General features: G+C 43.3%; 1 protein-coding gene across 1 annotated transcript in view; it reads right to left on the bottom strand.

The window, feature by feature from the left end:
- The window catches only part of SNX6 (sorting nexin 6), a gene marked incomplete in the record, with an annotated part of 1,213,439 nt that overhangs the window by 892,790 nt on the left and 307,806 nt on the right, over window positions 1-12,843 (bottom strand). The window contains 1 exon segment of the mRNA XM_044074093.1: window positions 8,527-8,622. Within this exon segment, the coding sequence (XP_043930028.1) occupies window positions 8,527-8,622 (96 nt within the window).

The following is a 12,843-nucleotide window of genomic DNA, read 5'->3' as shown; positions in this document are numbered from 1 at the left end:
GTCTCGACAGAGGACTGCGTAGAAAGCGAGTCAGGCATCAGGGGCTGCAAAAGCGCCTTACTAAATTCCGGAGAACTGAAGACTTGCTTAGCGGTAGCGTTGGAAGGCTTAGCCTTGTGTGGCCTCTCTCTATCTTTATGTTTTTTTGGAATGTCGGCTGATAGACGCCATATTGGAATTAGAAGACTGAATGTGAAAACAATGGTCTACAAAAAGAGCTATACAGCGAATGGTTCTTGCATGAAAGAGGGCAGAGAACTGGCAACGAGGGACGTCATGGCCTGGACCTAAACAAGTGATACAGTAAGAATAAAAGTCTCGGTGTGGGATCTGCTTTCCACAGGTGAGACAATTTTTTTACTTTTTCGGACATCGGTTAGAGCAAGAAAAAAGGGTCCCCAACGGGGTACTTAGCTTTAGACGTTTTCTGCTGAAATTCGACTTCTGGTAGTGACTGACCGGCACTCGTGCGAACTGCTTCTGCTACGGGCTGCACGGCAAGAACGACTGATGTAATGACATCGGCTGCCTTACTTTACAGTACTGACGACCTGACGTCAGGCTACAGGGAACAGCAGCCAGCGCACAAAAACATTGACTCTGGTATTTGGGCCAGCCGAGGGCTACTACAGCAGGGATAACCCCACAGGTGATGACTGCAACAGTGAAACACAAAGAACATCTGGTGTGTTCATCTCTCAAGGACATTTTCTGGCTTCATCACATTTTTTAAAGCCCAAAAGCTTTGCTTCTTTAGACATGACTAGCAACAATAAGTCAAAACAAGCAAGAACTCTACTAGGAAAAACCAACAAGAACTTTAATATATAAATAATCAATAAACAACTGCAAAAAGTAGCCAGAGAAGTCTCACTTAAACGTCAGTCTCCTTACAGTTGGAAGAGAAGTCTCTAACTTAACCTCCTCCTCACAGGAAAAGCCCTCTAACTCAAGCAGACTACCTACTGACAATGGGATAAGAAAGCAAGATACTACAAACAACAACAAAAGACACAAAAAACTCTCTAGCTTAATCGAGTTTGGGACTGGAATACGGTGAAAAGATAAATGGCCTAGCGAAAGATGACGGCCAACAACAAACAGTACAAAAAATCACAATGGACCTAGAAAGACTTGCGTCTAACACACTACTACAAATTATCCAACACACACACTAATTATTTAGAGCAAAAAATTCTATAAAACGAAGAAAATGATTCCACTTAGCCTGGAGCCTAGTAGGACGCACCTGATCTTGTTTAGCGGCAAATGAGATCTGGGTAATCTTCCCACACTATGATGGGATAGGGTATAGCCTTGAGCCGGTGGAAGAGCTCTCGAGCTTTAGTATAGGCCAAGTCGGAAAAGATTCTGTTCCAAACCCATCCAGCAATGAATGAAGGCGAAATAAGGACAACATAACATTATATATATTTAAATATTTACAATAGTGCATGTACATGTCTGTTTGCAAGTATATATACCCATATTAAAGGATTACAATTTTCTTAGTTGAAAATAAGTAGAAAAATAAGAGTACAGTAGAGGAGTTATTACGCATGTTTTGGCATACTACTGTGTGTGATATGTGTTCTGTGACTGGTACAGCTTCAAGGAGAACTACAGATAAGGATGAGTCCCTAATTCCTGACTAACCCAGGTGCAAGGACGACTGGAGACCGAAACGGCTCCCTAATTTTTAAGGTCGTCACATAATTTACCTTGAAACAGAACACAAATCAGCTTCTCAACAGACTGCATGACATCCAGCAAATTCCAACAGTATTAACTTCAAAAGACTGCCTTCATGAACAGGATCCGAATGGCACAAAAAAGGGTATAAAAAGGACGGTAAAACTAAATGGTGCTAGATCTGAGTTTTTGTTAGATCTGGTATTTTGTAGGAACACTTTGTTCCAAGGTACATTGAGAATTATCATCTATATCTGTATCAAGAAGCAAACCTTGTACATTAAAAGCTGTAACAGTATAGTATGTGTCACCTATTACATAGACAAGTTAGTTATTTTACTAGTAACTGCGCTTAAGTATAGTGCTGTAAAGTATTGCAGCCTACAAGGCTCTCTGCCTTAAACAGACTGCTTCCAGTATCTTAAAATTTATCACAACATAATCAATATTTAAAGGTTATTGGTATGGTACACAGATAAGGATAAAAATAAAGGTATTGAACAGATAAAACAGGAGGCATTCAGATTAATAAAGAAGCAATAAAGATATTAGGGATAAAATGTGGGACTGACTAGCATAGAATGCAGCAATGGTAGAATATTAAACAAAGTAAGAAATATAGGTTCGTTCTGGAGGACACAAGTTAACAAGCAAGAAAAAAAGTATATTTAACCAATTTCATCTTGATGGAAAAAACTGCATATTTAGCAAGCGTGTTTATGGTATTGACAAAGTAAGAAAAAGATTTAACGTCAGTTGTCTTATTTATATGGGGATCACGGTTAAACCCAGCGAGAAGAGAGGAGTTGTATGTCAAACAGGAGGAAGGAAGGTTTGGTTTAATTAATCTGATTATATAAATTCAATGATGTTGCATGAACAAAGTGCTGACATGGTTAAAAGAAGGTAATAGATCTTTGATAGGAGTATTTATGAAAGAAAAATATAAGGATATATGGGAAAGTGTAGGAAAGTACAGTTATGTACACTTAACATAAATGTAGATGTTACAGTGTATTCACTCTTGCAGTCAACACACTTGAGTTATCCTGCCAGGGGTATCCCTCAGTCGGCCCAAATATCAGAGGCTTAGTATTTCTGCTTCGGTTGCGGTCACTCCAGGACGGATATCAGCTTGTCAGTGGTATAAAAACAGGCAGCAGACACCATTACATCAGTTTTTCTTGCCCCAAATGTCAGGAGCCCCCAAATAGGGAGGTAGGTTATGGTGGAATAACACCACCAGTAGAAAGTAAATACCAAATAGCACTGTAAGGAGTGAGGAAGAGAGAGAGAGAAGGGGGATGGAGGGTGGGAAACCAGGACTGCAACAGTGAATACACTCAAACATCTACATTTATGGTAAGTGTACACAACACTGTGCTATGTTCTTCGTGTTTCACTGTTGCAGTCATCACACTTGGGTTGATTCCCAAAGCTGAAGAAGCGGGTGGAGGCAGTCAAGAGTTGGGGCTGGCTAGTATGCCCTGCAGGACTGTGGTTGCAAAGCCTGTCCTGGACTTGGAAAAGATAGGCAGGTGGTAATGCTTGGTGAAGGTATGAGCAGAACTCCATGTTGCAGCCTCCAGGATGTCCCTGGTAGGGACCCCTCTGAGAAAAGATGCAGAGGTGGAAGTGGCCCTAGTGGAATGTGTTCTCACCCCCTGTGGGGGTGCAGAAACGGATACAGTGTGCTATCCATTTGGAAATGGTTTGTTTGATACGGCCTTGCCCTCTGCCCCTGCTGCAAAGCTGACTAGTAACTGGTCAAATTTCCTGAAGGGCTTAGTCCTATCCAGGTCTGTGCACATCTAAAGAGTGCAGGATATTCCCCCCCTTATTTTGAGGTTTAGGGAAAAAGGGGGGGCAAATGAACAGATTGGTTGAGAGCCACACTGGACACCACTTTAGACATGAAAGTTGGGTTAGTCCTAAGGGAGACCCTGTCAGCATGAAAAATGATGAAGGGTTCCACAGCCATGAGTACTTGTAGCTCAGACACTCTTCTAGCTGAAGTGATGGCCAGAAGCAAGGCTGTTTTCCAAGAGAGGAATTTTAACTCTGCTGAAGCTGCAGGCTCAAAGGGGGGTAGCGTGAATTTTTCCAACACAAAGTTAAGATCCCAAGCAGGGGTAGGGGCTCTTCTGGGTGGCCTTAAGTTTTAAGCCCCTCTAAGAAATTGCTTTATGAGGAGGGTGTGAAAAGAGAAGTGGGCTCTGTGCTGTAATAAGCAGATATGGCAGAGACATGGATTTTAATAGATGAGAAGGATAGGCCCCTGTGAAGCAGATCTGCCAGGTAATCCAGGATGAGAGGTAAGGAGGGCTGTGCTGGTTCAGCTCCTTTATCCTGGGATCCAGGAGCAATACCTTTTCCACCTGTCAGCATAGGATTTTCTAGTGCTGCATCGTCTGGCTTCACATATAACATTCAGGACTTGCTTGCCACCGGAGGAGAGATCAAGGAATAAGCCCAGCTGCCAGCTTCAGGGTCTGCAATTGTGGATGTAAGAACTCTCCCTTCGGATGGGTCAGGAGAGTTGGAATCCGAGGGAAGTGCCATGAAGGCAATGGTGACAGACTGCGCAGTAGTGGGTACCAGCCAGTGTTGGCGTGGCGAGTCTGGGGCAATCAAGATTGCCCTTGGTCTTTCCTCCCTTACTTTGAGTAACACCCTTGTAAGAACAGGTAGAGGGGAAAATGCGTATATCAAGAGGTTTACCCATTGAAAGGATAGGGCATCCACTTTTCAGGCCTTGCTGTGAGGTTCCTTGGTGCAGAATTTGCTGAGCTGGTGACTGTTGTGAGAGGGCAAATAGGTCCACCTTCGGGGTACCCCATTTCTGGGTTACAAGGCTGAAGGTGTTGTGGTTTAATTGCCACTCATGAGGGTCTAGGAGATTTCTGCTTAAGTTGTCTGCCAGAGAGTTTTGGTTGCCTGGCAGGAATTGTGCCAGCAGGTGAATCTACATGGCTGAAGCCGTGAGCCAAAGGGTCATGGCTAGCCTGCATAGTGGGTAAGAGTGGGTTCCTCCCTGCTTGTTGATGTACCACATCACTGTGGTGCTGTCTGTTTAGATTAGTAGAGGCCCCGGAGACATTAGGGGTCTGAAAGCTGTCAGAGTGTGTTGAACAGCTAGCATCTCTTTTTGGTTGATGTGCTGATGAATTTGATTTGGGCTCCAGTGGCCCTGAATGCACCTGTTGTCCAGGTGTGCACCCCAGGCATAGTCTGATGAGTCTCTGGTTAGGGTTTGGATGGCGTGGGGTTGTGAAAAGGGAAGTCCCTTGGTGTGGTTGCATGCTGCTGGCCACCAAAGAAAATCTTTCCTTAGACAAGGTATCATAGGTATAACAGTTTCCAGGTCCTGAGAATGTTGACACCAAAGGGTTTTTAAGTACCACTGACATTTCCTCATATGCAGTCTGGCATATGGAATTAGTAAAATGCAGGAGGCCATGAACCCCAGAGCTTGCAGGATTTTCCTTGCAGCTAACTGGGTTCTGGTGGCCAGTTGAGAGAAGTATCCTGTCAGGCTTGTTTTTCTGGAGTAAGGAAGGCCACCTGGGATGCTGTGTCCAGGCTTGTTCCCAGGAATACAATTTTCTGACTGGGGACTAGTTTAGATTTATTTTCATTTATAGTGTACCCTAGTGAGGTCAGTAAATCTTTCACAAATGTCAGGTGCTGCAAAAGCTTTTCCTGACTGTCTGCCTGAATCAGGCAGTCCAAGTAGGGGGAAATTTGAATATTTCTTTGCCTGCCAAAAGCAATGGCTTTAGCCAAGCATTTTGTGAAAACTCTGGGAGCAGTGGATAAGCCAAAGGGAAGTGCAGAGAACTGATAATGCGTAGATCCTGTCCTGAAACGTAGATATTTCCTGCAAGTCTCTGACTGGGAAGTACAGATAGGCCTCTTTTAGGTCTAGAGTGGCTAACCAGGCATCTTTGGATAGCATAGGAAGAAGTTGCTGTAGGGTGAGCATTTCGAATGTTGGTACCACCAGGAAGGGGTTTAGAATGGATAGATCTAGGATTGGGTGCCAGGTGCCCTCTTTTCTGGGTACAAGGAAAAGTCTGGAATAGAAACCCTGGCCTATCTGGTCTGCAGGAACAGGCTGAATTGCCCTCATGGACAGCAGGGAATTAACTTGGTTTTGTGCCTCTGCCCACTAGTTTGGAGGAAGATCTGCGAACCCTTTTGGGGTTGGCAGTGTGTGGAAATAAATTCTGTACCCCTGGAGCAATATGTTGAATACCCATCTATCGTTGGTGATGGAGGCCCAGTTTTTTGCATGGGAGGCAAGTTTTCCTCCTAGGGGCACAAGCAGGTGGGCAGAGGTAAGAGGTGTAGTTGAAAAGTCATTGTGAATTCTTTCCATAAGGGGGTGGCTTCGCACTCCCTGTTTTAGAAGTGGAGGAACGCCATTGCTTAGATCTCTGCATTCCCTGGCCCTGCTGTCTGGGGGGTCTGCTTCCCTTACGTTTAGTCTTATCCGGCCTAGAGGGGGCTGAAAAGGACCAGTGTTTTGAGGGGCAATGCCTACTGAATCTCAGAGGCTGGACTTGCAAAAAGTTTTTAACTGTCTGCATAGATTTAGCTTTTTCTTCCATCTTTTTTAAAGCCTCTTCTGCCTGGGAGCCAAAGAGATTGTCTTTATTCGTAAGTTTTTTCGGAAGATCAGTAGTTGGATGGCTTATAGAAGCCATTTCTGAATACGGAGATCAAGAGCGAAAGTATTTAGCTACGATAAGGGCCTGACAACGTATAGTTCTGGTGTTCAACAAAGCACAAAACCGACAGCGAGGAACGTCATGGTCTGGGCCTAAACAGGTGACGCAGTAAGAATGGAAATCTCGGTGTGGTATTTGCTTTCCACAGGCGAGACTGACAAAGGTTAGAGCAAGAAAAAAGGATCCCCAATGAGGTACTTAGCTTTAGAAGACTTCAACTTCAATTTCGGAAATGAAAACTCAGGTGGCGGCCAACTGGCACTCATGCGAACTGCTTCTGCTTCGGGCTCCTCGGCAAGAAAGACTAATATAATGGCATTGGCTGCCTGTTTTTATACCACTAACGACCTGATGTCAGTCCTGGAGAGACAGCAACCGACACAGAAATACTAAGTCTCTGGTATTCGGGCTAAGGGCTACCCCTGGTAGGATAACCCCACGTGTGATGACTGCAACAGTGAAACACAAAGATCATCATGGAAAAGGTATTTGAAAGAGGAAATGAAAGAATATAAAGACAACATTTTGTTATGAAAAATATAGACAGTGTAGAGAAAAATCAGGAAATAATATAATGAACAAATATATCTATCCACTGAAAAAAATAGAAAATTAAAAGAAGAAAACCCATAAAAGCAACATTTGAGTGGTGTAAAGTTTTATGACTGTAAAGATTTTTTGTGGGGATTAACAATAAGGAAGTTACAAGTGAAAGCTAATATGCCATATAAAAAAATACAAGAAAGAGCAGGTAATTAATATGGGGAAACTGTAACTACTGAACAGGTTCTCTCGATTTGTAAAAGGATAAGGTTTTGTGGGGACAAAAATGTAAAAATAAGGTTACGGAAGGTATTAAAAAGTACAAATGAAATGAATTATGAACATGAGAGAGCATCAGTATTTTAGTAATAAAGGACAGAAGGATTCCATGAAAATTAATAAAAACAATTTTTTTTACATTATATGGACTATATGGAATGAAAGAATAAAAATCTATAGAAAAAGAATATTGTCAGAAATACTGAAGAGGATACAATTTTGGATGTGGAAAGGGTGGGGGAGACAAAATGGAAATTATAAAAAAGATTGGAATGTACTAAACTTTTAGCAAATAAAGTGAAAATGTTTTAATAATGCACATTACTGTACATAATGTACAATATGCAAGTACTGTAAATATGATATAGTGTTTAATGAAAAACGCCTACTCTTTTCAGTTGCTGTGGGATCTCTTACATCTAGCAGCTGGGGCCTCGGTTTAACATTTCATCTGCTTCTAACATTCAGGAGTGCAGCACCCCCTTACGCTGCAGCAGTCAATCTACCTGGTGTGAGAACAGCCTTCTGTACGAGTGGGATACCTGTTGCACCACTGACATTGTCTGGGGCAGTCTGTTGACAAAGAGCAGGAGTGCTAGAGGAACTCTGGTTGAAGAGCTTATTGACACTGAGGTGCACAGGGAAAAAGTGGAGGAGTAAATGAAGCTTTGAACATATCTCATGGACTAGGAGAGCTGTGTGCAGGAGTGGAAGGTCAAATGCAATGGTCAAGTCTATAAATATAGCTTCTGTGGCTTGCCCTTTATCTATGGACATTAGGATGTCGCCCACTACTGTTCAGATAGCAGCTATTTTGCTCAGGTTGACCTTGAAGTCATACTGGTTGGGCGACAACAGTGCTTAGTCAGCAATGTTATTTGTAAAGTTATAAGTAAACTCGTTTTTCAATTACTTTGCAGAGTGTTTAGTACTGAATCGGGCTTAAAGTCTCAGCATGATTCAGGGCTGTTTGTTTTTGAAACTGGTTTAGAATAATGACATCCTTCCATATTTTAGGGAAAGTACTATGGCAGTAACGGCAGGTTCTAGACGTGCTAAAGGGGGGAGAGAGGTGTGTTCTGTGAAAGCCTTTATTAAACAAGGGGGAAAGCCATCAGCTACTAATGAGTTCTCAATTCAAATAGTAATTGATTTCAATTTCAATCGCCGTTGCAGTAATAGCTTTGTGATTTACTACAGCATAGCCAATCCACACTTTAGCATTGCTGAAAATGCTACTGTCAATTACTATGGTCAAAACACGAAAAATAAAACTCACCTTTACACCCGCAACAAGAACCCCATCAGCAGTCTTTACCATATTCTTAAAAAAATCTTCCAACTTTTCTTTCTTGTTTTTCCCACGCACACTCAACTGTAAAACAATGACCCAGCGTTAACTTCTTTCAACTTAAAAGAAATAGTGATAATGATAATGACTTATCTTGCAATGTTATCTATCCATATCTCTGTAAGAAAAAAAGTTATTTTCATCAAACTGCAATAGTACACAATAAGTAGCTATGTACTGTTTATCTAATTATGTTTTCAGACTTAAAATCCAGGAACTGTGTTGCATAATGACATATCCAATACCACATAACCTAAATTATATAATTTTGCTAGGGACGCTGTTAAGCAGTGCTACTGGTTTAGTACCAAAGACAGACAATAGTAGACAAGCATAATAAAATACCTTGATTGCCACCAAACATGATGCTGTGCTTTGCCATCTACTTTCTCCACATATTTCCAATTAGCAGTTAACAATGGCCTGTTTAGTATATTTCCAGCTCTGGTAGAAAGTATGCAGAGTGGGTGCAACATGAAACTGTAGCACCCTTTACTTCAAGAGATTAAAACAAATTAGCACAATATGCTGTTGTATCAGAAGTCTGTCACTGTCGCTAAGGAAAACGCTCCATTGGAGAAGAATATATTTACACGGAGCACCGATGTAGCACTAGATTAATGTATTAATTTAGATATTTATTATAAACAGTACAGTTGTGTGCACTTACTATAAATGTAGATGTCCGAATGTATTCACTGTTGCAGTCATCACACTTGGGTTATCTGCCTGCAGGTAGCCCTCAATCCGCCCGAATACCAGAGTCTTGGGATTACTGCACAGGATACGGTCGCCTCTTCCATGACGTCAGGGGTATAAAACATGCAGCCAATGCCATTACATCAGTATTTCTTGCCCTAGATGTCAGGAGCCCCCAAAATAGGAAGCAATTACAGAGTGTGGAACACCTCCAGTAAAAAGTAAATACCACAGCCGTAAGATATGGCCATAAAGAGAATAGGTAGAAAGTCTAGAAAAGTCGGGGGCTGGAGGGAGGGTAACCAGGACTGCAGCAGTGAATACACTCCAACATCTACATTTATGGTAAGTGTAGACATCTGTACTATGTTCTTCGTGTTTCACTGTTGCAGTCATCACACTTGGGTCGATTCCCAAAGCTGAGGAAGGGTGGAGGCAGTCAAGAAGTATTAGGGCCGACTACCAGGCCTTATAAGACTGCTGTGGCAAATCCAGCTCTGGATTTAGAAAGGACAGTTAAGTGGTAATGTTTGGTGAAGGTGTGTACAGAACTCCAGGTTGCAGCTTCCAGTGTGTCCCTGGTGGGGACTCCCCTGAGAAATGCTGAAGAAGTTGAGGTAGCCTAGTGGAATGAGTTCTGATCCCTTGTGGGGTAGGTTTTCCATGGTGTTTGTAGAAGAAATTGATGCAGTGTGCTATCCATTTGGAAATGGTTTGCTTTGAAATGGCCTTGCCCTCTGCCCCTGTAGCAAAGCTGACTAACAGCTGGTCAGATTTTCTGAAAGGCTTAGTCCTGTCAAGGTAGAACCCGAGTTGTCTGTGCACATCCAAGGAGTGCAGGATCTTCTCCCCTTTATTCTGAGGATTAGGGAAAAAGGTTGGTAAATGGATAGATTGGTTTAAAGCCACACTGGATACCACCTTGGGCATAAATGATGGGTTAGTCCTGATGGAGACCCTGTCAGCCTGGAAAATAATGAAGGGTTCCACAGCCATTAATGCCTGTAGCTCAGACACTCTTCTTGCTGAAGCAATGGCTAGAAGTAAGGCTATTTTCCAAGAGAGGAATTTTAACTGCTGTAGCAGCAGGTTCAAAAGGGGGAAGCGTGAGCTTCTCTAGTACAAAGTTAAGTTCCCAGGCAGGGGTGGGAACTCTCCTCGGCGGTCTTAAATTGTTAGCTCCTCTCAGGAACGGTTTGATTAGAGAGTGAGAAAAGAGAGGTGGCTCCAGATTGTAATGAGCTGAGATGGCAGAGGCATAAATCTTAAATGATGAGAAGGAAAGGCCTTTGTGGAGCAGCTCTGCTAGGTAATCTAGAATTTGAGGCAAGGAGGACACGGCTGTGTCCTTTCCTAGAGACTGGCTCCAAGAACATATCTTTTCCACTTTTCTGAATAGGATTTCCTAGTACTAGGCCTTCTGGCTTCAAGGATGATGTCCAGCACCTGTCTGCTAAGGGTTGCTGGTGTTGTGTTCAGGGAATAAGCCAGTCTGCAAGGTTCAGTGTTTGCAGCTGAGGATGCAAAATTTGTCCCCCTGCTGGGACAGCAGGAAGGGGGTCTGATGTAAATGCCAGGGTGGCACTGCTATCAGACTGCGTAGGAGAGGGTAGGAGTGGATACCAGTGCTGGTGTGGCCAGTCTGGTGCAATAAGGACTGCCCTTGGTCTGTCCTGTAGTACTTTTGAGGCGCGGGGCAGAGGAGGAAAGACATAAATTGAGAGGTTATCCCATGTAAAGGATAGGGCATCCACTCGTCATATGTGGCTGTGGGGATTTCTGGTGCAAAGTTTGTTCAATTGATGGTTTTGGGGGGAGGCAAAGAGGTCTGCCTCTGGTGTCCCCCACCTGTTCATTAGAAATTTTAATGAGTTGTGTTCCAGTTTCCACTCTTGTGGGTCCAGTAGCTTTCTGCTTAAGTCATCTGTCAGTGAATTTTGTTTGCCTGGCAGGAATTGAGCTTGCAGGTACACTTGGTAGCTCAAAGCAGTCTTCCACAGGGCCATGGCTAACCTACAGAGTGGGTAGGAATGAGTCCCCCCCCTGCTTATTTATGTACCACATAACTGTGGTGTTGTCTACTTTATCAAGAGTTATCCTGAAAGGAAAGGGTATTCTGTACAGCTAACATTACTTTTTGATTGATATGCAGGTGATTTTGTCCTGGGCTCCATTTGCCTGGAATGCATTTGTCTGCCATGTCAGCCCCCCATGCATAGTCTGATGTGCCTGTTGACAGGGTTTGGGTGGCGAGGGGTTGAGTGAAAGGAAGTCCCTTGTTGTGGTTGCAAGCCTCTGCCCACCAAAGGAACTCTGCCTTTAGACAAGGAATGACAGGAATCAGTGTTTCAAAGTCCTGAGAGTGTTGACACCAGAGACTTTTGAAGTACCATTGAAGTTTCCTCATATGCAGTCTTGCATATAGAATTAGTAAAATGTATGAGGCCATGAACCCTAGTGCTTGCAGTAATTTTCTTGCAGATAGCTCGGTTTTGGTGGCCATTAGTTTGAAGTAGTTTGTCAAATGAACCTGCTTTTCTGGAGTGAGGAATGCCATCTGGGAAGTTGTGTTCAAGCTTGCTCTCAGGAATACAAACTTTTGGCTGGGCACCAGATGTGCTTTCTTTTCATTGATGGTGTACCCCAGATAAGTTAGAAGTCTCTTTACAAATGCCAGGTGCTGAAGTAGCAATTCCTGACTATTCGACTGAATCAGGCAATTGTCCAAATATGGGTAAATCTGAATATTTCTCTGCCTGCAGTATGCAATGGTGGGAGCCAGGCACTTAGTGAATACCCTGGGCACAGTAGATAAGCCAAAGGGAAGTGCAGAGAACTGATGGTGTATACAGCCTGCCCTGAAACGTAGATATTTCATGCAAGATTCCCTTATGGGGATGTGCAGATAAGCTTCTTTTACGTCTAGGGTGACTAGCCAGGAGTCCTTGGCTAGCATAGGAAGCAGCTGTTGCAGTGTAAGCCTTTTGAATTTTGGGACCACCAGGGAGGTGTTGATAATGGACAGATCCAGGATAGGGCGCCATGAGCTCTTTTCTGGGCACCAGGAACAGTCTGGAATAGAAATCCTGTCCCCTTTGCTCTACTGGAATAGGTTGAACAGCCCTGACACTGAGAAGAGAAAGTACTTGCTTTTGAGCCTCTGCCCACTGGTGTGGCGGAAGGTCTGGCAACCCACTTGGGGTTGGCAGTGAGTGGAAGTAGAATCTGTATCCCTGGGATACAATGCTTAGGACACATTGGTCCTGGGTAATGGACATTCCATTTTTTTGCATGCCGGGCGAGTTTTCCTCCTAGGGGTGCAAGTAGATTTAGCTTTTTCCTCCATCTTTTTAAGAACAACTTCTGCTTTTGTGCCAAACAAGCGTTCCTGATTTAATGGAGCATCTAGTAATTTTGCTTTGACATGGTCTGGCAAGATTTGTTCCTTCAGCCAAGCATGCCTTCTCAGAACAGACCCAGTGACAGCAGCCCTGCAAGATACTTCTAAGGCATCAAAAACCACACTGCAAAGTAGGTTTACTAACT

This window comes from Protopterus annectens, chromosome 6.part0, assembly GCF_019279795.1.
Source record: "Protopterus annectens isolate FY-2018-M chromosome 6.part0, PAN1.0, whole genome shotgun sequence".
NCBI lineage: Eukaryota > Metazoa > Chordata > Ceratodontiformes > Protopteridae > Protopterus > Protopterus annectens.
This window is presented reverse-complemented; position numbering and strand designations above follow the sequence as displayed.